Source organism: Sylvia atricapilla, chromosome 8, assembly GCF_009819655.1.
Source record: "Sylvia atricapilla isolate bSylAtr1 chromosome 8, bSylAtr1.pri, whole genome shotgun sequence".
Taxonomy (NCBI): Eukaryota; Metazoa; Chordata; class Aves; order Passeriformes; family Sylviidae; genus Sylvia; species Sylvia atricapilla.
The window spans coordinates 30,972,571-30,997,742 of record NC_089147.1 but is presented as its reverse complement, the minus strand read 5'-3'; the positions used below and the strand labels follow the sequence as shown (position 1 = coordinate 30,997,742).

The 25,172-nt window shown below is 48.2% G+C and overlaps 1 protein-coding gene across 4 annotated transcripts in view; it reads right to left on the bottom strand.

The window, feature by feature from the left end:
- The window catches only part of ASCC1 (activating signal cointegrator 1 complex subunit 1), a 34,991-nt gene that overhangs the window by 3,947 nt on the left and 5,872 nt on the right, over positions 1-25,172 (bottom strand). For all 4 annotated transcript variants that reach the window (XM_066324287.1, XM_066324285.1, XM_066324284.1 and 1 more), the window contains exons 6-9: positions 19,577-19,713; positions 17,323-17,442; positions 13,045-13,166; positions 10,875-10,954 (exon numbers count right to left, since the gene is read on the bottom strand). In XM_066324287.1, the coding sequence (XP_066180384.1) occupies positions 10,875-10,954; positions 13,045-13,166; positions 17,323-17,442; positions 19,577-19,713 (459 nt within the window). The remainder of the gene's footprint in view (positions 1-10,874; positions 10,955-13,044; positions 13,167-17,322; positions 17,443-19,576; positions 19,714-25,172) is intronic.

The following is a 25,172-nucleotide window of genomic DNA, read 5'->3' as shown; positions in this document are numbered from 1 at the left end:
TCAGCTTACAGAACCAACCCACATATGCAGTGCAAGCTACTAACTCCCATCAAGGGAATAGCACTTAGAGGACTAAGTGCCCTCTGTCTCCCTGCTGCCTTCCCAAATTGAATTAGAATGGAATAAGGAAAGAGCAGTTAACTTCTAACCCCAGACCCAGCACCTCCAAGGAAGTGCTCCAGGGATGTGCCCTGCCTTTCAAGCCACAGACAAAGGTTTGGGAAACACTCAGTGAGGATGCCTGCCTCTCTCATAGGGACAGAGCAGGTGCCTGGAGAGTGGCAGCAGCAGCAGCATCCCAGGGGGGTGCCATCCCAGCATCTGTGGGGGATGGCACAGACTACAGCCACACTGCCCTCCCCAAATGCCATGAGGTCCCAAGAGGAGAGAACTGGATGACGAATAACCCGTATTTCACAGGTCAGCCTGCAAACTACTATAGACCCAAGTACTCCTCCCTCTCCCTCTCCCATCCTGGGGATGGGTCCAAGGACACACCACTCAGGTTCTGCTGAAAGGCAGGCAGCCCTGCAGTAGCTCCCAGAAAGCAAATTATCCTCCACTTCTACCCCCAAAGTCATTCATCCTGAGCCAGGAAAAGCCAGCAGCACCACTGTCATTTCTGACACCTCATTTTCTCCCATTTAAGACAATTCTGTTCAGATGCTGGAAACCCTTCTTCCCCTGAGGTCTGTTCCCCTCAATTACCCACAAATTACCCAGCAGACCTCCCTTGGGATGAGACAACCATTTTCTGAAGAAAGACAAGAGGCTGAAGACTTGTTTTGGGACAGATGGAATCACACATCAAACAGCTCGCTCCCTGCAAACCTGAGCCAAAACTGCTCGTTCAAACTTCAACCCCTAAACCACAACAACTTCCTTATCAAAGGCAGAGCAACAGATCAAACCCAGGACGCCTCTTTGCCACATTTTCTTCCCCTTTTTAAGCCTGTAAAGTAGGTTTTGCTGAGGCAAGGAGGAGGATGACTCCTCAACGAAGAAGTTAAAACAGGCGCCTAAATGATGTCGTGTTCCCAAGAGCGGATGTTTGTCAAGCTGTCCTCCTCGGGGGCTCGCTTCCCACAGACAATCCTCCTGGAATGAGACAGCACCTCTGTGTTCCAGCCTGGGAACAACAGCAATAAATCACAGCTAATCCACATAAAGACAGCAGCGATGTGTTTCAGCTCCGGTTATGAAGAGCGGAGGTGCCAGCGTAAACTGGGGCTTTTAAATCACCTGTCATGGGCTCAACAAGCATGAGAAATATTAATGGATTCGGCTGGAGAAGCATTGGGAAGTGGGAGGACAAAGTAAGTCCACGGAAAGGAAAGGAGTCAGAGGTATTTAAAACTTCCTTCACGTAATCTCTGGCTCGTATTCACGCTGCCTTGGCCTGGATTTTGCCACTACCATCAGGATTATTGATCAGTTTTTAAAGCCTTACGTCGTTTACAGTAGTCAGCCGAAAAAAGACCCATCCTGAATTAATAAAAAGTCCAAGCAGCCCTGCTTAGAGCCTCGGAAATGCCGAGGGAGCAACAACTCACTGCAATGCCTTGCAATTAAAAATTCCCACTAACACAGGGGGATGTGCACATGGATGTGCACACACACACACCTCCCCGGACTGCGGGGGAGCTCTGCTGTGAACTCCAGCCCCGGAAAGCAGTGCCTTAGGGCTGGGCTATTATAGATCAACAGCACAAAACTGTCCCCAGTGACTCAGCGCAGCGCCGTGTAATGTCATTAGCCTGTGACAATCTGCCTCACAAACCTCACAAAGCCCTCGGCAGGGAGCTGAGGGAGGGTCCTGTTTTCCATATCTGGAATGAACACAGAAATTAGCAACTTCGGAGAGGCTTGGGAGGAAGAAGAGGCTTGTAGTTCCAGGAGCCTATGGCTGTGGATGAGCTCACTATCATTCCCACTGTGTAGTCCATGCTGAGGTTGGGACGCCAGCAATCCCTCCTCTGCTCTTTCTCCTGTGTGGAAGATGTTTATCCACCCCAAGACCCCACTGAGGAAGGGTGTGAACACCATTGGGCTCTACCTCCATGGTAGAGCACATGCAGGAGGATCAGGCTGACAGACGACCCAGCGCTGGCAATCAGGGTCCGGCAGCTGACAGCAGCACACGGAGAGCTCCAACCAGGAGATTAAACAGAGGCTTTGGAGGAGCTGGAGGCTTTATGGCTTCAGCTGCTCTGCACCAAGTGACAACACTCACCAGCTTGCCCGCTGGCAGCACAGCCCCAGCGTGTCCCGATCGGGAGCAGTGGTGAATGAGGGAACAGGCTCAGAAAGCCAGGAGGTTTTCCTTGGAAATCATCATGTTATGGTGCTGTTATCCCCTTTGGGGAAGGGGAGGAACAAACAAAATACCAGGCACCTGCTGACAAGTGTGAAGAAAAATTAAGTGGTTGTTTCTGAAGAGGTGCCTCAACACAGAGCAACAAAACCTGTTTATCTGCAGACTTTCTGTGCTCTCCCCCGGAAATTTTTCCATCTCACAAGGGATGATATACATGAATTAAAGTTTGTATAACATGTCCACAGCTTGGAATGGAAAACACAGGAGAAGAGCAGAGAACAGTCACCCTTGCAAATCATCTGGCTCAAGCACAACCGCAGTTCCCATGCCAGACACAGGAGGAAGGCGCTGACTCCTTGGCAAACTGCTGGGTTAATGATACTAGCACCAGGCAAAAAGGACTGATGGAAGAAATGGCAAAAACATGGAAAGACTAAAAAGCTTAAAAAATTAAATCCTGAAATGTGAAAGTAACACTCAGAAACAGTGATGGAGAGTCCGCTGAACTCCAGCATACTCTGTTCATCTGAGTTCTTCTGCTTAACCTCCTTTGCTTGCACAAACCACAGCCTCCAATCCTGCTTTTGGGATTGCACCTACTTGTTCAATGAACCTCAGTCCTGAAGCCTCCACACAGACCTGCCAGGACCTCTCCAGAAGTCTGCTGTTATCTCCACAGCTGTCACCAGGTTGCAGTATGTGCTGGCAGAGCTCCTTCTTCCTCATCCCAAAAATTCACCATATCCCATTCCAGCTGTGACCCAAACTCTCCCAAACTATGACAGACAAACCCCAAACCAAAGCTTCTGGTGGCTCCCAAAAGATGAGACAAAACCAGGCAAACTGTCAAGATCTGGGGAGTTTGTTAAATGAGTAGATTAATTTTCCTTCTATTTTTGACTTTCAAAATTTCCTGAAACAATTTGGTGCCAAAAAAAAAGAAATACCTGATTCCCATGTTATTCACCCTGGACACCACCCGCCAACGATTATCTGTCAGAGGTTTAATTGTGCTTGGAAGCTTGCCAGGAACAATGCAGGAGAAGCATAGCAAAAGCAGGTAGGCAGGCATTCATCCAGAGAGGCGGCTCTTCCCAGCATTCCCAACCTCCTCCCCAAATTAACAACTGCTTCCTCTCCATGGCATTTTAAAGGATGGCTGGCTGGGCATCCAACATTTTCTGAGACTGTTCAGGTGTCACAGTCTTGGAAAATGTTGTGCAGAGTCACAGGGGTGGAAGATGGGTAGGAAGGACAGAGAGGGCGGTTGTCACCTGGGCTGCCACCACCAGCACCAGCCGCAAGGCTGCAGATTGTTTTGTTTCTGCAAGTGTGCAGCTGGCTCTGGAGTGTCTCTCCATCCCCAATATAGCATCCAGTCCTTCCACATGGATAATGCAAGGAGCAGCCCTTCCCCTCTCCTTTTCTTCCAGCCTCTGGCAAGATTTAAAAGGCAACAGCAGAGACCTTTTCACCTCATCTCCCTTAGGAAGAATAAAGCAGGCAGACTTCAGGAGAGAGAAAATCTTGTGTCATGAAAGTCCCAGTGGCCTCTCTCTTGGGAGATAACCAAGTCAGGGCTATCTCCTCTATGACACAGGAAAATCCCTTACAATTAAATCATTGGTGCAGTCCCTTGGAAACAACATATAACCATTTTTCTCTGGCAAAGTACCACCAACATAAGAAACAGCAGCAAGTTCATGGAGAAAGATCCGAGGCACATGATGGGAGGTTTCCTTTTTCTATTTTCATTTCCTGAGCCAAAGTAAATGCCATGTGAACGCCAAGAAGCTCTTGGTACATTCATAGATGCCATCTCATGGGTGTTCTGCATGCATTCCACATAGGAATCATGAAGTGACAAACTAAAGAAAGGACGAACATCATCGGCTCCACCATCCTCCCCTTTTCCAAGGCAGGAGGAGCTTGGTGGGGGCAGATCCTGGCTTAACATCTCTGCTCCCTCAAAACAATCCCCTTTTCCCAGCTCCTCTAGAGCAGTGCTTCCTTACCCTCCCCTCTACAAAGATTTTCTTAATCCCGTGCTGCAACTTAAGCCCATTATTTATCACTTTATCATCCACTACTGGCAAAAGCATTGCCAGGCTTCAAGTTTTTCCTGTGTGTTGCCCTCCTTCCCTTTATTAGCCTGGAAACAACTTTTTCAGGCCCAGCTTGCAGACATTTTCTACCCCTACAATTATCTCACTGTTGTCCTCTGGGCTCTTCGCACCCATCCACAGTACCCAAAACTGGACAAAACCTTCAGCTAAGCATAGTCAGCGGTTTACTTTAAAGACATTTGCCTCTTTTTTTTTATTTCCACGGGCTGACTCAGTCTGGAGCAGCCCCCCATAAGCTAAGCCCTGGTCTGTTGGGCTGGTATTGAGGAACTTCTCCATCTTACACTGGTGCCACTGCTCCCTCCTGGACGTGTCCTTGTTCACAGAAGCATGTTTGTTTCTGCCTGATTTCCCAACATCCTTTGGAGCTCTGTTCCCTCCCACTCACGTGTCCAGTATTCCTGCCTCTCCCCAGCTGGGTTTCACCTGCAGACCTCAGAGTGTATTTCATGCTGCCTGTCACACCCTCTTGACCTCCACGGGTGGGATGAGTACTAGGTTTACAGCTCTGTGAATATGGGAGCAGCTGATCCTTCTCTGAGTGCTGCCATGTGAAACCTCTTCATAAAACTGGAGCAAAGCCACCTCAGCTGCCAGAGGGTGATGCAGCAGTGGGAAGGGTGACATTCAGCAATAGTCTAAATTAATCTGTCAGGCTGGATTTTTTTTTTCAAACAGAACTGCTCAGGGTCAGGTGCAGGCTTTTGTTCAGCTGAGATCCCCTCCCTCCAGGATGCCCCCCCAACCCCCAGCCAAATCCACAGCCGATCCTGCCACTACCACGCTGCAAAATCTTTGCTTTAGCTCACAGTTTTGGGTCTGTTCCCCCCATCACAAATCCATGAAAATTCATGCACTTCAGGAAATCAAACCCCAGTTGCTATGGTGAAAGGCATTCTGCAAACTAAGAAACAAATACAAGTGGGACATTTGGAGGTTACCAGATTTTTACATGTCTTTCAGACAAGAATAAAAACCCTTTCAGCAAATTAATAGATCTGATAAGATCCCAGGCCTACACCTCAAACGTGAGGGATTTACAGTACAACTTAAGGAAATTAATAATCACACACTACATTTCTCCACAGAAGCCTTATTCCCATGGCTCCTGTAACAGCAAATGCAGCAACAGTTTCTAAGAGCTGGGCTTTGGCTTTGCTGCAGAGATGGCAAGGAGGCGCATCCAGGAATACCAGGACAAGGAGCTCCCATCAGTGTGACCTCTCACTACGCCCACTGAACAACAAGAGGAGGAGTCTAGCTACAGAGCCAGTAAATTAATTCAGACAGACACAGAAAATTATCCAGCAGAAGGGTCATGGCACCTTTGGGATGAACTGCCTACTTTTGCTAATCAGTGGGTTGGAGTTTTTTGCATTTAATGTGCCGGGTCCTTGCCTTCCATTAAGGTGCTGCTGTAATTCAACCCCTGCCAGCTCCACAGAGAAAAATCATCTTCTTAAGATCAAAGAGGTGGCACTGTCCTGGCTGACTGGTGGCACAACAGGGATCTCAGGGAAGTGAGGAGATGGGAGGATGCTCACCAGGTGGGAGGGAGAAGCACCCAGAGAACCTCCAAAAAGCTGCTGGCCTGGGTGGGAGTGCAGTGGTGCAGGGGCAAGAGGATTCAGAGACTCTCAACAAACCCTCTTCCAGCACTCACAGTTCCTGCTAAAATCAGTCAGAGGGGCGTAGAGCACCTCTGAAAGGAAAAAAAAAGGCTTTTCCTTTTCTTGATAAGGTCACCAAAGAGATCTCTGTCATGCAAAGGCAGCACAAACCTTCTGCACTGCATTCTCCTCAGTGCAGTGGTTCAGCCTTCCCCCAAAACCTCCAACACTGCCTCCAAAGCCCAAACACTCCAATAAACATATTTTCCCTCCTTTGTCTACTCTGATTTTTCAAATGCCACTTCAGATTCTTGTTTCATCAAATGCAAATAACAGGAATATGGCTTCCTCTCCCCCTGAAGAATATAATTCGCAGAAAAGCATTTTCACAGCAACCTCAATTTAATCTCCTTTTTTTTTTTCCCCCCATGATTATACAAACTGATCTCCAGTCTCATCTGCTCAACTGTCACATCCTCCCATCCCACTGTTGCTCTAATTGCACACTGCTGAGCCTCCTCGATTGTTCCGGTACCTCTTGGTAATGGCAGGAATTCTCCCCTCTGCAAAGTGGCATCACAGCCTTTCATTTCTGCTTTTGATTCTTCTGTAAAAACGAGGTGAGGAAAGCACTGGCTTATTTCTGAGATAGTGATGTTGCACCACAATCTCTTGCTTAGTCTCTCCTCACCTCAGTGGATTTTTTTGTTTGGTATTTTTAACTCTAAACTTTCCAAGCAGCCACCTCCTGTTAGGTATTTGTTCCAGCTGTCAGTTCTACTTTGGCTCTACATCTTTACCACCTCACTGAGGATAACAAGATGTTCTTACCCTTTCTGAACACCAGTCAGTCTTGATCCTCACCTAACACCAGTTCTTTAGCTCTTTGATTTCACCTCAGCTTAGAAATACAATCAGGAAAAGACTCAGCCTCCTTAAATCCACAAACAAAAATTACATGAAAGGCCTGGGTTTCAATGGCAGCAGAACACGAGACACACTCCTCATCTACAAGTGGAGTTGGCTCTGCCCAGGGGCAGATGTTAATTTGTTTAGACCTTGGTGAACTTGGGGTATTTTGAGGGGTCAGAGTTTTTGTATTCAGGCCAATACTTTCTTTCCCATTGCACCTGTCTATGGCACTGCATCAAATGTTTTAAGCTAAACTACTGTGTGGCACAGCTATCCCACTGCGCTTACCCAGAAGGACAGATATGGTGACAGGCAACACCACTGGCTCTCCAGTGTATCAGCCAGTAAATGCACTTTCCTCCTGCTCCCAGGGAAAGCAGATACAATACACACATGTAGGCCTCAAAACAGAAGGAGCCTCATCAAATGATGCCTTATCTGACCTCGAAGCCTGCTGTGGGCACTCCTGCAGCCCCACCGCTGGACCACGGCAGCATGTGCCACCACCTTGGCTGATCCCGCTCCCAGTCTTCCATCCAGTTTAAAGTCTCCCCTAATGCCCTAAAGACATAAGATGTGCAGCTTTCTGCTGCTGTACCTCAGTAGCTGTTCCCTCAATATTTAATCTTGTAAGCTGTTAATGCACAGATCTGTGCTAAGCGGCAGGGTTCAGCTTTTTCTGCACTCAAAATTTGCTTCCTTCTTGTTTGAATGAGGCAAAGAGCATTCACTTACTTCTCAGACCTCAACTCGAGCCAAAATTCATTCCATTTTGACCCAGTGAGAGTACAGGTGGTTTTCTTCCTTTCCCTTAAGCGTGCAACAGAAATTTTTGGCCAGTCAGCCCTTTTGCATTTCTTCTCATTTTTATTTATTCACTGCAGCCTCAGTTGGGTTTGGGTGGGTTGTTTTTTTTTTTCCACTCAACAAAAACAAATAAAAGCCCGGAGGCAGCGCAGTCCGGTCTCCGGAGGTGCCGGCAGCTGCCCCAGCCGCCTCGGTGCCAGCGCAGTGCCAGCTGCGGCGTGGGGCATGAGGCCACTGCCAGGACACGGCGGGAGGCATGGCAGGGATGCCAGCCCAGCATCTCCCCCAGCCCCAGCCCTGCCTTTCAGCCAGGAATTGCTGCCTCCTCCCTCGGCTCTCCGAGAGGTGAGACACTTTGCTCCTGACCGGAGCACGATTTCAGTGCGTGACTGGGATGTTCACAGACAGCCTAGCTGGAATATGCATCGCTCCATATGAAGTGGTCCATGAAGCATCTCCAGCTTTTAGACCAGAAAGGTCCAAAGCCAAAGCTTTGTTGGACACAAATCTATCGGGTCACGCAACCCCTTGGGCTCTCCACCTGTGCCAGGAAGCCTTTTTCAAGGATATTCTTCAAGACAGAAGTAATTTAAACTCCCAAACGCAAGTCATCCTACAGGATCTATTTTCTGAGCAGTGTGGGAAGGTACCGGCCTGCATAACCATTTATTAGCACAAATAGGAGTGTATGTTTAACTCTGCGGAATGGGTAGAACAAAAGATTATTAAATAAAATTCCGATTAGTTCAGCTGAAAAGCAAAATACCAGCTGGAGCCTGGTGTAGCATGGGCATGTTATCAGCAAACATGCGCTGCCAGCGCATCTGCACACACACACCCCTGCTCTGACCACAGGGAGCCTCAGCCTGGAACAGCAGAGCCACAGCACTTCCATCGTGCTCTGTGCTCCCATAGCTCTGCCTTGGGCCTTTGGCTCCACAACGGGAATGAGAGCGACGAAATCCGAGTTTTCCCACTTACCCTCCTACCAGCAGCCATGCTTTGTTAGCGTTCCAAGTGGGAACACAGCCACCGAGCACAGCTATCATAGAGTCGCACCACCTGGAATCACATGCAGGGCACATGCCTATCCCTCCCACCAGCCTGCCTAACTGCAGCCATATTCATTAACAGCCCATCGTTAAGGTCCTGGTGCAAAAGTTAACAAAGGCACTTTGCAGGAGGGCGGCCTCCCCAGCACAAGATAAATAATGGATATAAAAGCAGCCTGGGAGGGAACTGGTGCATTGCTGCAAGGTCATGCTGGAATGCATCAGTGGCTCACTGAGGATGGGCTCCTCCGGTAAGAAGCCTGGAGCTATTTATGACTCATGTAATTAATTAATGCCAACGGGCGTTCTGCTGCAGGCACGTGGGAAACCAAAGGGAAATACGAAGCGGGCAGGTTAGGAAATGTAGTGGAGGTGGGAGAGAAGGATGACATTTCTTGTGGCAAGACATGCTTTGAAGTAATTACCAGCAGTCCAAACAGCCAGCAGCTCTTTTGGCTACGTCACTGCAAAATCAATTAGGAACTTTAAAAACACATCGGGCTCATATTTCCAAGAGCATCAAGAATAAGAAGTAGCCTCGGAAGGAGAACAGTTGCATTTCCAAGCACCGCAAGACCCGTCCCCGGATCCTCAGACCCCACAAACGGTGTGACCAGCAGAGGGAGCATCCTTAATACCTTCCCAATCACAAACGGTTTGGGATGAGAGCACGGAGGAGGACTCAGAGTTTGATTTTATGTGTCTCTAAAGCCTGAGGACAAGTCTAACAGAGGCAGGAGAAAGGAGCGAAGGTGAATGGGGAGAAAGCAGAGTCCTGCAGGCACTCAGGGCTCCTGACACGTACGTCCCCCTCCCAGAGCCAACACTGGGAGCTATCCAAAACTGCAAATCACATCAAGAAAGGGACCAGGGCTGTGGCTACCCTGCTCCAGCTTGCAATACTGCAGTCTCACACTGCACACTCAACATGTGGCGACGCTGAGTCATGACACCACGCTCACACAGACCGTTTGAGGACAATGAGAGCTTAACCTAATTTTGTCCCTTTGTTTGTCCTCTGCAGAGAGATCAATCAGTTCCACACTCTGCCTCCACATCCCTCTGCATCCAGTGTCTGATACATTAATAAAACCGTAAATACAAATAAAGCCCACTTTTCCCCTCCTCCGGGAGGGCTCTAAAGTCCTTCTGGGCTGTCCAGTTCCCACCCAGCCTGCATCCTCTCTCATGTCTCTTAGTTGCCAGAGTATCTTCTTACTGTTCTCAAATGTATCCATGCATTGTCCTCTTTCCCTCTTATCAGAGCTGCCTGCAACAAATCCTCTCACACAATGAGGACTGCAGATTTGCTTACAAGGTGGTGCTGTTTTCCATTTCTGCTCCTCTGTGCATCTCTTTTCTCTGTGGACACTTGCAGGGGTCAAGCACCACGGCATCAGTCTGCCACAGCCATCTGGATGAGCAGCAGAGGCTGCCTGCAGTCCCAACCGTGGTTGGCAAAGCCTGGGAGTCTGCAGCACACTCCCCTTTGAGCCTTACCCAACCTCCACAGTCTAGGGGATTCTGTTTTCTACCCTCTGATCACTGCCAAAGCCCTCAGATCCTGGTGGGACTCCCTACCACTACCCACTATTTTTCCGGAGCAAATCAACAGCAGAGATTAAAAACAAAAAGAAAAGAGTAAGTGAAATGAAGAGTGGGGTTTAGTTTCATAAATATATATGAGTAGAACAAGAGCAATGAAGTGCTTCTTTCTGGTGGGCTGAGAATCGAGTCAAGCCTGAGTCTCCAGGGTAAAACAGGAGCGAAGTAAACGACAACATGAACACCCACTTAGCATTCGTGCTTCATATTCCTGCTCTGAGCCTCAGCAGCTTTAGGAATGCTCCTGTTAAATACCATAATGCTCCCAATTAAAAGTGATCTGGACCGTTTACTTTCCAAACAGACTTCCCCCCCACACCCCCCCACCCAGCCCCGGGAGATCCCATAAGCCTAAGACAAAAGCAGTCTTGAAGAGGTGTTTCGACCTCTTTCGGCTATACAATATCCATAGCTGGCTCCATTTCCCTAATTGTTTCATACTGACCTTGAGGATATTCTGGCCATTAAATGACTCCCGCTCCTTGAAAGATGATTTACCAGTCATTGTGTTGTTTCGCTCCTCAGCTGTAGAGAGAAAAGCCACCACCAGAATGAGCTTCAGATGGGAGAACTCTGTGTGCTGTACTTCACCCCCACTCTGTCCCTCCCCAAAGTCAGCTGTCAGCTAATAAACCATCTTTGCCCAGTTCTCAGTGCAGAAAACCACTTCCACTTGGATTTTAGGAGGAAAAGGGCTGGAACTGGTGCCTCTATTGGGATCACCTCTGTTACTTGGAGGAAAGGCCCTAAATCGCAACTACTGCCGTGGCTATTCTGTAGGGCTGACTGCTCAGTGCAACACACCTGCTTCTCTCTGGCTCATTTTCATCCCACATCCTGCCATGTCAGGGTGAGAGACAGCACTTGTGTGGCCTGGAGCAGCACCAAATCCCAGGCTGAGCATGCCAGCACAACGCCAGGAGGGATGTGGACTGCACTGACACAAACCTTTGCTGCCTGCACCATACGTGTGGTGTGGATGCTTCTGCGGGGTGGGCACACAGCCACACACACAGAGACATTCAGAATAGCAACCTAGGCCTACAGGAACTGCCAAAAGCCTACGTCTGAGATCCATTCCCCAAGAGCATGTCTGGATTTTTATATAATCCCCAAGTACATGATCTGTTCTTTCCACAGGACCTCTGCCTCACTTGGTGAATATATTCAGTATTTCTTTTTCATCTCCTTCATTAACTATGAGGTCCCTCTCACATCCAGCTTGCTGTTCAAATCCTGTATGGAATACAAAGCGACTTCTATGGCTGCCTGCAGAATGCTGCCGGAATGCTCTCCCCATTGTGTCTGAATGCCTTGCATGCCTCCTGGGGTCGTGCCAGAATACAGACTCAGGATGCCAGACTTAGCTGCCCATGTGCCTCCCCTCACACAGAGCCACATCAGCACTCTGAGGTCACATTTTCAGGGCTCAGTTTAAGAGCTGAACCCCATCTTTACAGGGTTTCAACACCCTGGGTGTGCTTGTTTGACTTCAGCAGCAGTCAGACCCAAAGCCTGCCCAGAAAACAATGACACAAATCACCTGCTGTTATCACTGTCCCCACAGAGATTCAGAGAGGCAACAACTAAAGAATTCTTGACACAATCTATTGCAGTGCACAGGGGCCACCGTGCCAGAGCACGCACGTTTGCACATGGAGAACCAGGCTGTGACACACTGCCCCTCCCCAAAGATGATGCTTTAGGGCTGCTTTATAAAGTAATGTGATCAGAATGATGCTACAGACAGCCAGAGGAGACAATCTTTTGGCAGAGACAGCAGATGCCATACACTTAAGAATAGCTCACATTCAGCTTCGCAGCCGTCTGCATCTGATTTAAGGAGAAAGACAATGGAATCACTTTCCTAAAGAAATTGGTAATCTCTAAGTTAACCAAAGAGGATTATGTTTTCATCTTGTTTGAAAGTCAGCACAACACATGGAGTTGTTATCCAGTTTCAGTTTAACACAGGGACACAAAGAGTCCAAGATCTCACCTCCATGAGGAGCAGCTGAGGTCACTTGCTCTGTTCATCCCCAGGAGACTGAGGGGAGACCTCATCAGGGGCTGCACCTTCCTCACAAAGGGCAGTGCAGGAGCAACTCTGATCTCTGCTCTCTGTGACCAGGGACAGAACCCAGGGGCATTGCTGGAGCTGTGCCAGGGGAGGTTGGATATTGGGAAAGGATTCTTCCCTCAGAGGGAACACTGCCCAGGCTCCCCAAGAAATGGTCAGAGCTCCAAGGCTGTCAGAGCTCCAGGAGCATCTGGACAGTGCTCTCAGGCACAGGGTGGGATTGTTGGGGTGTCCTGGCCAGGACCAGGAGCTGGACTGGATGATCCCTGTGGGTCTCTTCCCACTTAGGACATTCTATGATTTTACTTGAACATATTTTTCCCTAGCCCAGATACTACGAGTCCTACTGGGTGTCAAGTTTTTCAATCTATGACTCTCGTTCATTGCTTTTTTTCATTTACTTCTGGGTTTTATCTGCAGACATCTGCCCCCCAGCTCTGTAGGTAAGAAAAACCACACTGAAAAAGCAAACAACAAAAGCATCTGCTGAGCAACAGGACTACTTTAGCAGCAAGGATGGAGACTCTGTACGTACTTGGATCTTTCCTGAAGAGAGTGTTCATGACTGTGGCATGCAGCTTCACCCTATCCCATTCTTTAAGCATCAGACCAGAGGCCACAAACCGCTCCACCAGCTGATCAGCGACCATCTGCAATCTGGGAAGGCACAAAGAGAAAGAAACAGGGCCACGTAAAACAAGGAGCCTCTGCATCATCAGCTTTTGGCTTTTCAGCCAGGAGGGCAGCAAGTGTGAAATGAAGTCTCTGCATGCATACAGGAAAGGGAGCTAGTCCCCGATGGAAAGAGAGCAGAGGCATCAGGATTCAGCTTTAATGCAAAAAGTTCCGACTGTTGTGCAAAGCTTCCTCTGTGATGGCTTCTGCTGCAAATATTCCACGAGGAAGGGCAGATTTAGCACAGCGGAGAGCTCGCTCGCAGTGACAGATGTTACTGGGAGCTGAAGGATGCATCTTTCTACTGCCAGGAAACACAATGTGACTCTTTGCAAATGCTAAAATCTGCACACCCGCAGGGGCTCGGGCACCTCAACTCCCGGAGGATCTGCTCAGGGACTGCTGCAGCCTGGATCCTCTCTGTCCCAGGTAACCAACTCAGTCACTGGGCCGGCTTTCTGGGAGAGCCCAGAATGTGGTGACCGGGGGACAAACCCAGTCAGCACATCCTGGTGAACACTCCAGCTTTGGAGCTACTGAGCAAGCAAAATCCAAGGACCTATTCCCACCTTTGTGCCTGGCCTGGACTGTCAGGATCTGAGGGGCAGACCCACGCTAGAACAGGCAGCAGAGGCAGTGATCAGAGCAATGTACTCATGTCTAAGGAGCTGAAGGAACTGCTGCCGTGCCCAAAAAATGTCTGCAGTGCCTGATTCTTACCAAAGGCAGCGAGGATATGCCAGAATGAGAGCTTCCCATCCCCGAAAATAAGGCCAGAGGGTATTAAGTCTATGCAGAAGAATCTGAGCTTCTCTCAGCACGTCCCAGGGATTAGCGAGCTTTCTGCTCCGTGAGGTGCCACCACATTGGTGTCTCAGCTGTGGCAGAGCGTGGCCTGTCCCCAGAGCCTGCCATGCTCTGGCTGCCAGCTCCAACCCCACTGCTGGCTTTGGACTGCCCCTCACGGCCTGCCAGCCCCCATGTGACCACTGCAAGACTCTCCAGCGACCAATTGTCATGGCTTTCTACTATTTTCTGGCTTTACTTCAGTGATTTTTAAAATTAGCAATGACAAAGATTAAATGAATATCATTACAGACAATACTAAAACAAATTAACAGAGAATAGCTCAACTGAAAATGGTGCTTTATTATGTTATAAAGTTAATCAAGGAAATAAAACAAATTAGAATGAATTATAATGGAAATTATTTGCCATGTGGGAGGCATCAGAGCATGATCCCTCTTTCAGTCTGAGCCATTATATGTGCAGAAGGGCTTGCCAACCCCTAATTCTGTCTGCAGTTATGCAAGCTAAGTCAGGATAAATCAAATCTCCTGCTTTACAGCTTAAGCTGATCAAGATCATCCAAAGATCAGGAAGGAACTCCACCCCTCAGCCATGCCAGGAACTACACAGAACTAACAGGACATCTTGCATGAGACAGGAAGGCACACACCTCTCTCCAGCACAGGCTGCAGCTGTCTGATCCAGCACAGGAAACCACATGGCTGCTACTATCCTCTAGTATTGGCCTTGCAGCTCAGAAACTGCCTTCCCATTTCCCTAAGCAAGGCAAGTCAAGTTTCAGCAGGCAAGAGGCTCAAGGAGCTGTTCAGCAATGATCTGTGTCACAGGCCAGAAAACAAAGCAGGGTTTTCTGGAGAGATCACCATTTGTTCCCTCTTTATAATCACTGCTAGTCCAACACAGTGTCTGCTGGAACCTCAAAGGAAGGAAAAGCTGCTTTCCATCTTTCCAATTCAAAAAATCCAATCCAAAGCTGCATTCCAGTACTTTTTTTTTTCCCCTCTGCAATGCTAAATTTTCTTCTGGATGTTTGCTAAGAGCTAAGGAACTATATAAGGAGAGAAGTGCCAAATGAATGGTATCAGGAGAAGGTGCTTCACTGAGATGGTGGTGGGGCACTGAACAGACTCTCATGGAATTGTCACTGGCCCCAAGGCTGCCAGAGCTCCAGGGGCATTTGGACAACACTCTCAGGGACAGAGTGGTGCTGTTGGGGTGTCCTGGCCAGAGCAAGGAATTGACTTGATGATACTGATGGGTCCCTTTCAACTCAGCCTATTCTGTGATTCTGTGAAATACTTTGCAGGTGAAGGCAGGACTAGTCTGGACCAAGGATTAAAACTTAAAATTGCTTGACCTTCTCTGAGCCTGCTGCTATGCAAAAAGCAAAACAGGTTCTATGGAAGAAAAGGTTGGCAGTTTCCAGGTGCTACGCAAAGCACAAGGTCTGGTTTTCTTCAAAACCTCTGTGAAGGACATCAGTCCTTTCCTGAGGAGGTGGGGAGTGCTGTTTGCAGTTTCAAGGCAAGGTGGATTTGAAGACCTCACTTCTCTCCCCTGCCCAAAGCAGCTCTGCCACCCCTGCTGCACATCAACACTTTCTGCAGCATTATGCCTAAACGGGTTCTCATCACACAAAAATATACACAGGATAAAGTTCCCATCTGAAACAGAGCATGGTGCAAGTACCAACAATTCAAGTTGTCCCCAGAGGCAGGCTAGGCATTACTGTCAATTTAGGCCCAGTTTATGCTCTACAGGATTCCTCTCCCAGCTCCTCAGGCCACAGACTTATTTTCAGATGCAACCAGACTGGCAAGCACTGCACCTCAGAGAGAGCCAGAGCTCAGTGACTCAGGAGAAGAGGCCTAGACCTCAGCTCCCAGAGCTGGTATTTTAGATGCTCTCTACAACAGAAAACCACCGAAGGGCATTTGGGTCATCCAGTGCGTGTCTCCATCTCACCTTTCCAAGTGCATCTGCCCTCTTTCTCCCTGTGCTCTGTCTCCTGGCTGATCCCTGCCTTGCCCTGGTTCTCCACCCACCTCATTGGTTTTTATCTCACCTCTTCCAGGGTAGGACAGACTTCAAAGTAAAAAAGCCAAGAAAAGGAAGATACTTCAATTCCTACTGCCTTCCAGCAGTTCTTACATTTTTCATTTTCCCACTCATTTCCTTATCCCACTTCCTATCTCTTGCTTCAAAATAGCCTCCAAAGTGTGGTTTTAAACAAGCCCCTCCCCCTGCATCTCAACCCTCAGGGACAGGATATGCCAGAACACATCCCTTCTTCCCTGAGCCAGTCTCTCCTCACAGCCTCCCCCCTCCAGCTGTACTGCTCCCTGCTCCTCTGCTAGCTCCTGCTGTCCTCTAGCAATGGGAACAAACAACAAAAGGGCAGTGCTGTCAGGCAAAGAGAAGGCTGAGGCTCAGAGACAGGAGGTAAAGCTCTTTTGGTTACTCCCCTCCCCTATTTCTGGCAGAGAGCAGCACAGAGTACAACAGCTCTTATGTTAATCACAGAATCTACAATGGTTTGGGTTGGAAGAGGTGCTAAAGATTATCTGGTTCCAAAGGCTGCTGTGGGCAGAGACACCTTCCACTAGACCAGGGTGCTCCAAGCCCCATCCATGTTTCCTCAGTCTTCCAGAAAGCACCAAGAGAAAAGATGGTGCTGCCACTGGTGACGTAGTCCTTGTCAAAAGCAAGACAAATGAAGGTTGTCCAGACACCACCACACCCTGGGCAATGCTGTTTGTGGAGCTGAAGCCATCAACCACAGTGGTGAACAGCACAAGCACTCGAGCTGACACCAACCAGGCTTCCAGATTTTGCAGCAGCAGCAGCTCCAAGAGGCATTTCAAACCCAGCACTCATTCCAGGCTGCTACAGACACACAAACCAACTCTGTAATCAGGTCATGCTCTTCTGAGGACCTTCTGGGCTAACTGGGTTTTAAGAATAATTAAGTGCTGTAGAATACACCAGGCTGTCCAGACTAATCTGGATTGCAGGTTGGGAACTAGACAGTAGAGGCCAAATCATCCTGCCTTCTAAGTCATCTCAGGAGTATCTTCTTGGCCATCTTATCCCCATGCGAGCTGTGACTCCATTATTCAACCTGACAGACTGCTGCAGAAACAAACTACATCCTTCAGCTGCACCACCAGTGACTGATTTAAACAGCAAACACATCACTGCCTTAACCTATTCAGGGAGCAAGAATGACTTCATTTTCATGACTGCTGGCCTGAGGACTGCCACCAGCTCCAGAGGGTTTCCGTGGCACTCCAGGGAGGAAGGAAAGACAGGAGCACGGGGAACTCACCTGTCTGAGCCATCCTTCATGTGGACTTTGGCGTAAAGGACATCTGTCATGGCAGGGTCATCATTCATGTACTCCACTCCTGCCACCTCCACAGCCAGCGGCTGGCCTCCAGTAATTTGGCTAAAACCCAAGAAATCCCTAATGTTAAAAAGCAGAACATCACACTAGCTCTTGAAATGCAACACACAGTGCTCCTCCTGCACATACCCAACATTTGGGTTTACTACAGCAATGAGATTAGATACTCTTTTTGCCACAGTGAGACACAAATTTGATGTTAAGTGGGATTAAAATGCTATACAGAGCCTATGGGGCAGTGAACTCCACTGAGGAGTTATTTTCTGTCCCCTATTTTTCAGCTTGTTTGCATGAAAAGACCCAAACTCAAAAAATCTCCCAAATTCCTAAAAACTCAAAAGGCTACAGCTGCTATTGCCTTATCAACCCAAGTGGTAAAAGAATTTAAATTCATACATTCAGTGTTTCAGACACACATTAAGTCAACTTGTCAGTGCTCACAGGCCACCTCAACATGGAGATCTCCACCCACATGTCAGAAAACCCACCAGAAGTAAGTGGTTTACCTCTCATCGCAGAGAGGCTCCCGCTTGCCTGTGAAAAGACCAACCATAATGTCTCCAGCTCTCTGATTTTTGTTGGGAAACGTACTCGATACAGAACACAGCTGAGTGCAACATCCAACCAGTGAATAGAGCTGGTTTAAAATCAGCTCCAGCTCTTCATGCAGGATAAAATGTGCACTCCCACACCTGCAAACGCTCAGTAGAACGTATCTGCTTCCCAACACGCTGCCTCCTTGCCTTTCTCAGCAGAGTATCCCGGGGAGGCTGGCGCCACAGCCAGTGCTCTCTGTGAGTAACTGATGCCTCCTTTAACACCCAGGGCTCATGGAAAGAACAGGGACTGTCTGGGCAGGCAGATGTAACAAACACCAGTTAACAAGGTGAGTGTGACTTTACTCTGACCTTGCTCACCTGTTCAGCTTTTGAGATTCTCAGCAAAGATTCCCAAGTGAACTAAGCAGAGCGTGATTTCCCTTCCCAGTACAGTCACTGGGAGGGAAACAGCACAAATGTACTATTATGGACATCACACAAACAGCACTAAAGGTCACGTACTCTAAAAAGGGTCAAAAAGGTCATAGCTACCCTTCACAGGGCACTGCCTGCACTTTAGAAAAGGAAATGAAAGCTAATGAAGGTTTATGTAGGTGGAAGGGAGCCTAATTAATTTTCCAAGTATATTTACTTGGGTGTGGAAGGAGAAATAAACTAAAGGTTACCTTCAAGTGTTGATTCCCCCTTCACTAAAGGAAATAGGGAGCAATGATTTTCTCGGCATCAGTTCAACCCACTTATGAGGAAGCTGGTGCTTTCCAAATATTGCATTCAGAGCCTCCCCCTGGAAACACACTTGCATCTCTGCTCAACAGCTGAACTGGAGCCATCCTTTTAAAGGCAGAGGTATGAATTCTGGCCATGCATTAATTCCCAGAGATATCAGCTGGCACAGCATGGCAAATTCTTCATGCACCAAGGCAGCAAATAAATGAATGCGAAGGATCCGTGCTCTGTGTGCAAAGGCTTTGCAGAAATAAATAAATAAAGCATTCCCCCAGGCCATCTTCAATTACTAAGCTGACCAGAGATAAGCTAATTACGGTGTCACTGGACCACATTTGCAGCTAAAGCCCCAACATCTGCAGCTCAGTGTTAACAGGCAGCGAGGCTGCCATGCTCCCAGAGCGGCACGGACCCTTTCAGGCTGATTACTCACAAGGCTCCTGATGGCTTCCCTGCACACAGCTCCCCTCGTCCAGGAATGCATGTCAAGGACACCTCAGCAGCTGCTCTGAAGCAGGAGGGAAGTGCCAGAGCCCACTGCAGGCAGCATGCAAAGGTAAGGGAGCTCAGCCCTCCCTCTGCAGCAGGCACGAGACAGCAGAGAAAACTGCTCATGCACAAAGAATGGGGATGCACAGGAGGAAAGGAAGGGAGCAGAGCAGGTTTTCAGGGAATGTCAAGAGTCTGAGCTGAGCTACAGATGCTGTAAGGCTCTCTGTGGCTGCTCAGGGATTTCTACTGCCCCATTTGAAACATTTCAGCCTTTTTCTAAATTTCTAGATCTGAGAGATTACTGAGCTGCTCTTCTCCTCACTGTTCCTTGACAAGACAGAGTGCTGCTTTCCCCCCTCTCAAGGCCTTGGTGATGACATCCCTTCCCCACCACTTACTCCACAAAGTCCTCTTTGCATCGCTGCAGGAGGTCACAGGCCTTCTGGATCTCTTGTTCGTTCAGGAGCACCAGTGTCCCAAGAGTCAGGTGAAGCTTTGCAGGGTTCTGGAACAGGCTGCTGCTGACCCCGTGATCCTACAAATCAATCCATCACACAGAAGTGTCTTACCTCATCCACACACACCCTGCTCCATCACAGGGATAAATACTACAGAAAGCAGGCACCAAGTCACTGGCATCAATCCTTTTACCTCTGGTTGGGTTGGTAATGACTTGAAGTTGAAAATTTCTCAGGCTTTGCGAGGAAGCAAGTGCAGCCTGGCAGGTGAGATGCAGTCCCACCACAACCTCCTGCCTGCTTTTCCAGAGCTGCTGAACAGCAGCCTGGAAGATCATTACACCAGGCTGTAACTCAGGACCCAGGACCTGCAACACTGACTTGTATGTGGGTTTTTTTGGGAGGAGACTTCCACAGCTATCAACGCAGCACCTGCTACCAGCAATGAACTCAACACAAGCCAGCTCAGATTTGAAACTTAAGTCCATTTCTTGTGCAATAAAGCTGAGACCAGCTGTAGTGACAAGCTCTAAATGGTCTCTAAATCCTGTCTAAACACAGGTTGTACCTCACAACAGAAGCACAGCTAATAGCAGCTCTGATAATTATACTTTTCTTCTTCCCATATGCCCTATAGTTCGCTGAGATGAATTTAGTTTAAATTCTCTTTATAAGAAGTGCTACATGTTGTTGCTGGGGAGGAACTGTCCCCAGGTGAAGCAGTGGTTGCATCCAGCTTTAAGAAATGTGCTATTCTGTTCTAGGATGCTCATAAAAATACCTCAGGGATGGTTAACACACCCATATTAAAACGATTATTTCCACTTAGTGACCACTTCCCATCAGCGCATTAAATAACCTCCAATTTTAACTCCAGAAGAAGCCAACCTGCCAGGCCATGGAAGCCTTTCTGCATCTGAAAAGACTGCACCAGCTGAGAACAATAGCTTTGAAGTGTCTACTGTGCTCCAGAGTTTGAAATAAAATCTTTCAGACGTTTAAATGCTGCAGTAGCTCAGCCCATCAAGAGTTTCATGCCTCACATCTCACTCAGCATTTTTCATGCCTAATTAACACATGCAGACCCTTCTTTACAGCACAGCTTATGGGCTGGACTAGGGACAAGACAGGCTGCAAAACAGAGGCCAGGGGCTTGCTCCAGCAGCCATAGCCTGGGAAAAACCAGGGATGGCCCCATCAAACTTCTCCCTACCTTCCCCTCCCTGCAGTAAAAGCTTTGTGGCTTCCTTTAATTCACGCTGCTGTTCACATGCATGACAGGACATGATTTCTCTCCATCAGCCTTTTTTCTCCAGTGATATCTGCAGTCAGAGAATACTTGGCCCATCACAAAACAACAGCTTGAGTAACAGGAACTGGGAGAAGGTTTGATTTAACCTTGCCACGGACAACCAGCCAAGGTCACTCCCACAGAGTGCACAAATGAGGTACAGTGACATAGCCCTTTGCAGGTCAGAAAGCCAAAGCCTCGCCCTCATTTTCTGCCCCAGCACGATTTGTGCTGTAAACATGACCCTGCCCCAAAAGCAGCATTTTCTCCTGAGGTTTTCAACACCTGAGTGTGGGCTGAGAGTTGACAAATGATGGCACGTCACCTCCACGAGCGACTCTACTGCTGCTGGGGAGTTTAGCAGGGAAGAGCAGAGCACAGCAAGCAGGCCAAGACCCAGATAATCCTCCTGGTTTACTCCCTAGTATTTCAGGCAGCTCCTCAAAGCCCTGCTTACACTCCCTACTCTTTCACAGGCCAGCAGATCCCACTTCTCCCACACATAAAATAGATGCTGCATCAGAGGTGGCTCTCCCTGGAACGGCAACGCTCCTGCGGGTGTCTCAGCAGCCCTTCCTGGCTGGATGCTGCTCACTAGGATGCAGAAAGGCTGGAACACAATTATTCTAATCCCAGATCATGATGTGCGATCAGCAGTCACTGAGTCACCTCAGGGGAACCTGCCCTATTGTCTCTCCAAAAATTTACTGTTCAAACCTGGGCCCTTTAAGGTGTATTGAGAGCCAGGAAGAATAATCCCTTTATGCACTATCCATATGTGATGACTGTCCTTTTTAGCTTAAACCTCTCCCTAACACTCCTCTGTCACTGTCAAAAAAACCCAACTTGTTTCCACTCGGTCATTTCTTCTCCCTCCTGCTACCACAGACTTCTACCTCTGCTCTCCTTCTTTAGAAGGAACATAAGAAAGGGTTTTATCTGTTCTCTCCAGCTCTTTGCAAAGCCCAAGCACGCTGTCCCTCCAAATCTGAGACCCTGTAGTAGGGAAACTATAAACCCCTAAATACTTCAGCCCTTCTACATGACAAAGCAAGGATTCAAGCTCCTTACCTTTTCTGCCCTGGCTGTGTCCTCTCTACTGTTTTAGAAGCTCCCAATGTTTGCAGAGTTTTATGCTTTTCAGGGGTGTTTTCCTTAAGAGCAGGATACTGCATGCTAGCTGTATGCTCTTTGCCACCCTGATCCACAAACAAAGGAACGAGCCAGGAAAACAGCATTTGCACAGGACTGACTGAAGAGCTACAGGCTCAAAAAACCCTCCGACTTTCTGTCCCTTCCACTCTGAGATACAATACCTCATTAGCAATGTTTGATATTTACAGGTTGCCATATATTACAGCAATCATGTTTCCTTTCCCTGCTACATATGCAGCCTGTTCAGCCTGCAAACGCTGCGTTTGCACTGCTCTCAAAGACCCAACTGTGATTTTTCACAACAATGTTACTGCAAAGTCTCTTCTCTTTTCCACCTGCATGCTCAGACAGACGTCTCAGTTCTCCTCACTCTGACACCTACATGACTGTGAGAGGAGAATTCCAAGGTCATCCAGCTGCCTGGACCTCCCACTGCACCACATCAGTGATGAGCCTGTCCAGGTGAGCCACCTCCCCGTATTTAGATTAAATTAACCTCAAAGAGTCTCCCCTCAGCCCTGCCTCATATGCCTGGCAGCCCTGACTGTACAGCATGAACAACACCTGAAGTGTTCTGTATTTCAGCACAAGGTTTACCTTCTAAAAGCTTTTAAAGACACACACACAAAAAAAAAAACTTAGAAAGCATATACCCACCAACATAATGCTATAAAATATAAATGAATGGTTGTCATGGTAACTGCTTCAGAGAGAAATACAGTCCCCCACAAATGCTCAATGGCCAGAAGAGATCCTCACACACACACAAACGTGGTCCTTTCCCTTCCTTACCATTATTACCCCCATTCAAAGGCTGAAGTTTACCCAATTCTGTGATGTTTTGCAGCCGGCAGAGAAACGCCCTGCTTCTGTCAGTGAAAACTATTCAGATTTCCCCAAGTATTCTGAGAAATCCCATTGCTTTGGACAAATCTATAAGCTCTTTTATTGCTCTGCGAGGAACAGTTTTGAATTACTGTTTTTCATTACTGATGTGCTTTCTAGCAGACCCTGCTGTGAGATAAAGTGGTATTAGAGTGGCATTACCGACTGGAGGAGTGATTGAGAGACGCACGGGGCTGCACTGTACTCCTCCAACTAACAGGAAGCAATAAATACATCTAGAAACCCTTTTGCTAATACCAGGAGAAGGAAGGGCAGAAAAATAAAGCACTGTATATTCCTACGCTACACATATGCAACCCCTTCAATACCTGTCGCTGACTGAGTACTACGTTTCAAACCGAAAACTGAAACTCTAGAGCTGATGTAAACGGTGCCAGGCACATTTCAGTCCCTTACAGGACTTAGAGCTGTCCAGACACAGAACAAAAACGGCAGGACAGACAGAAGGTCACACAGGAGGAAGAAAGATGAACATAGCCAGCACCTGGTCTCAGCACTTCTCTGACCAAGGCTGGATTGTTGCAGTTTTCTTGAGACAAGGAGCATGCAAAGGTTTGCAGATGTTCCCAGGCAGCTTCCTCCAAATGTGAGTGACAACACTTGGGGAATGCACAAAGTCTGTGAACACCTTTTTAAGAGGACGGCATACAACCCCGCCTCCCCCCAGAGATGTAAACTGACATTTAAGAATGAGCAAGAGAGAAACAATGTGACAGATCAGCAGGGGTTTGGAGAGCAAGTACAATCACCAGTGGAGGCTGGGCCAATGGAGGGCTGCAGAGATGCAATCCACCCGGGAAGCAGAAAAAATGAGTGCTCTGCAGGGAGAAGGGCCAGTCCTGTGTGAGTCTGCTGCAGGATTAAAAACGCTGGAGGAAAGCACAAACAACAGCATTGCCTGCAAAGATGGATAAAAGACACATCTTAGAAATGTGTCACTGAAAGGACTTAGAAAGGTCCTTAAAAGATTCATCCAACACGAGGGCAGACTGGAAGCCAGAAGCCAGGAGTGCTTGGCTTATAGGATAGACTGGTTACTGCAGCAGGCAAGGCCATAGGGAGGGACAACAGAGATCCATGGGACCTGCTGGCGGGCAGCTGGAGGAAGAGAAGGAGAAGGATCAAATACATGGAGTCCAGGATGCTAAGTCTTCAGGCAGAGCAGGGGCAGACCTCTGGGAAGGCCAAGTGAATGGACTCTAGCAGCCATCAGCATAGGTAGAAGGGGATAAAGGGTAAGAGAAACCCCACACTGAAAGCAGCAGCCTCAATCCAGAGCCAAGGGCACAAGCAGCCTCTACAGAGCCCAGTGCAGGTCACCAGCCCCTCAAAGAGCTGCTTCTTTCACTGTACCTTTGGTGTGTCCCACACAAGGACTGGAACTAGAAACCAACAGAGGGAGCCAGGCCATCACTGATGCCAGCCCCAGGTCCCAACTCTGTCCAGCCAACACTTTCTCAGGCTAATGTTTCCATCCCCCTGCGTGCAGGGCATTCCTTTAATCAAGGTGAGCTTTAATAAAGGTAGTGCTGCCAGCTAATGAGGAGAGATCATCCTCCTAGCCCTAGGGAAAGGTTCTCCTGGCATTGCACTGGCTAATCCCTCGATCTGTTGGCCAATTTCAGTTGTACTTAATGTCAGGTGATAGAAAGCTCCTAAGATGTCATGGAATTAAGCAGCTGGGGGGAGAACAGAGACTTAAATCCTGACTGCCAGGAAAGACAAGACTGCAAAGACAGCTCAGATCTGCTCTTGGAGATGAAACAGCTGACATACAAAGGACCATGAGAACTTGAGCAAAAACTCCTATCTCCCCAGATATCAGATAATTCACACCCATGGCATGAAGACACAGGAAACTAAACTTCTTAAGCTGTTCTATCTCTAAGACGGTATTTTCCCCTTAGCAAGGCACATGATGGACATGAAAGTGGAGAGTAATAGCCCATGGAGCCCTGCAGTGTGTCTGCACTGCAACCTGCAGCAGCCACAGAGAGACCTCTCTCCTGCCTAGAGATGTCCTCCAGCAGACACAGAGGACATGGCCATTTAATAACACCAGCCCTGTGCACTGACACACCACTTCTGTCAGATCAGAGGCACACTAAAATAAACCAGGGAATGCACAGCTTTCCCTTCATTTTCTTCCTCATTTCCCTAACTATTTCCTGCTCCTCCCAACAC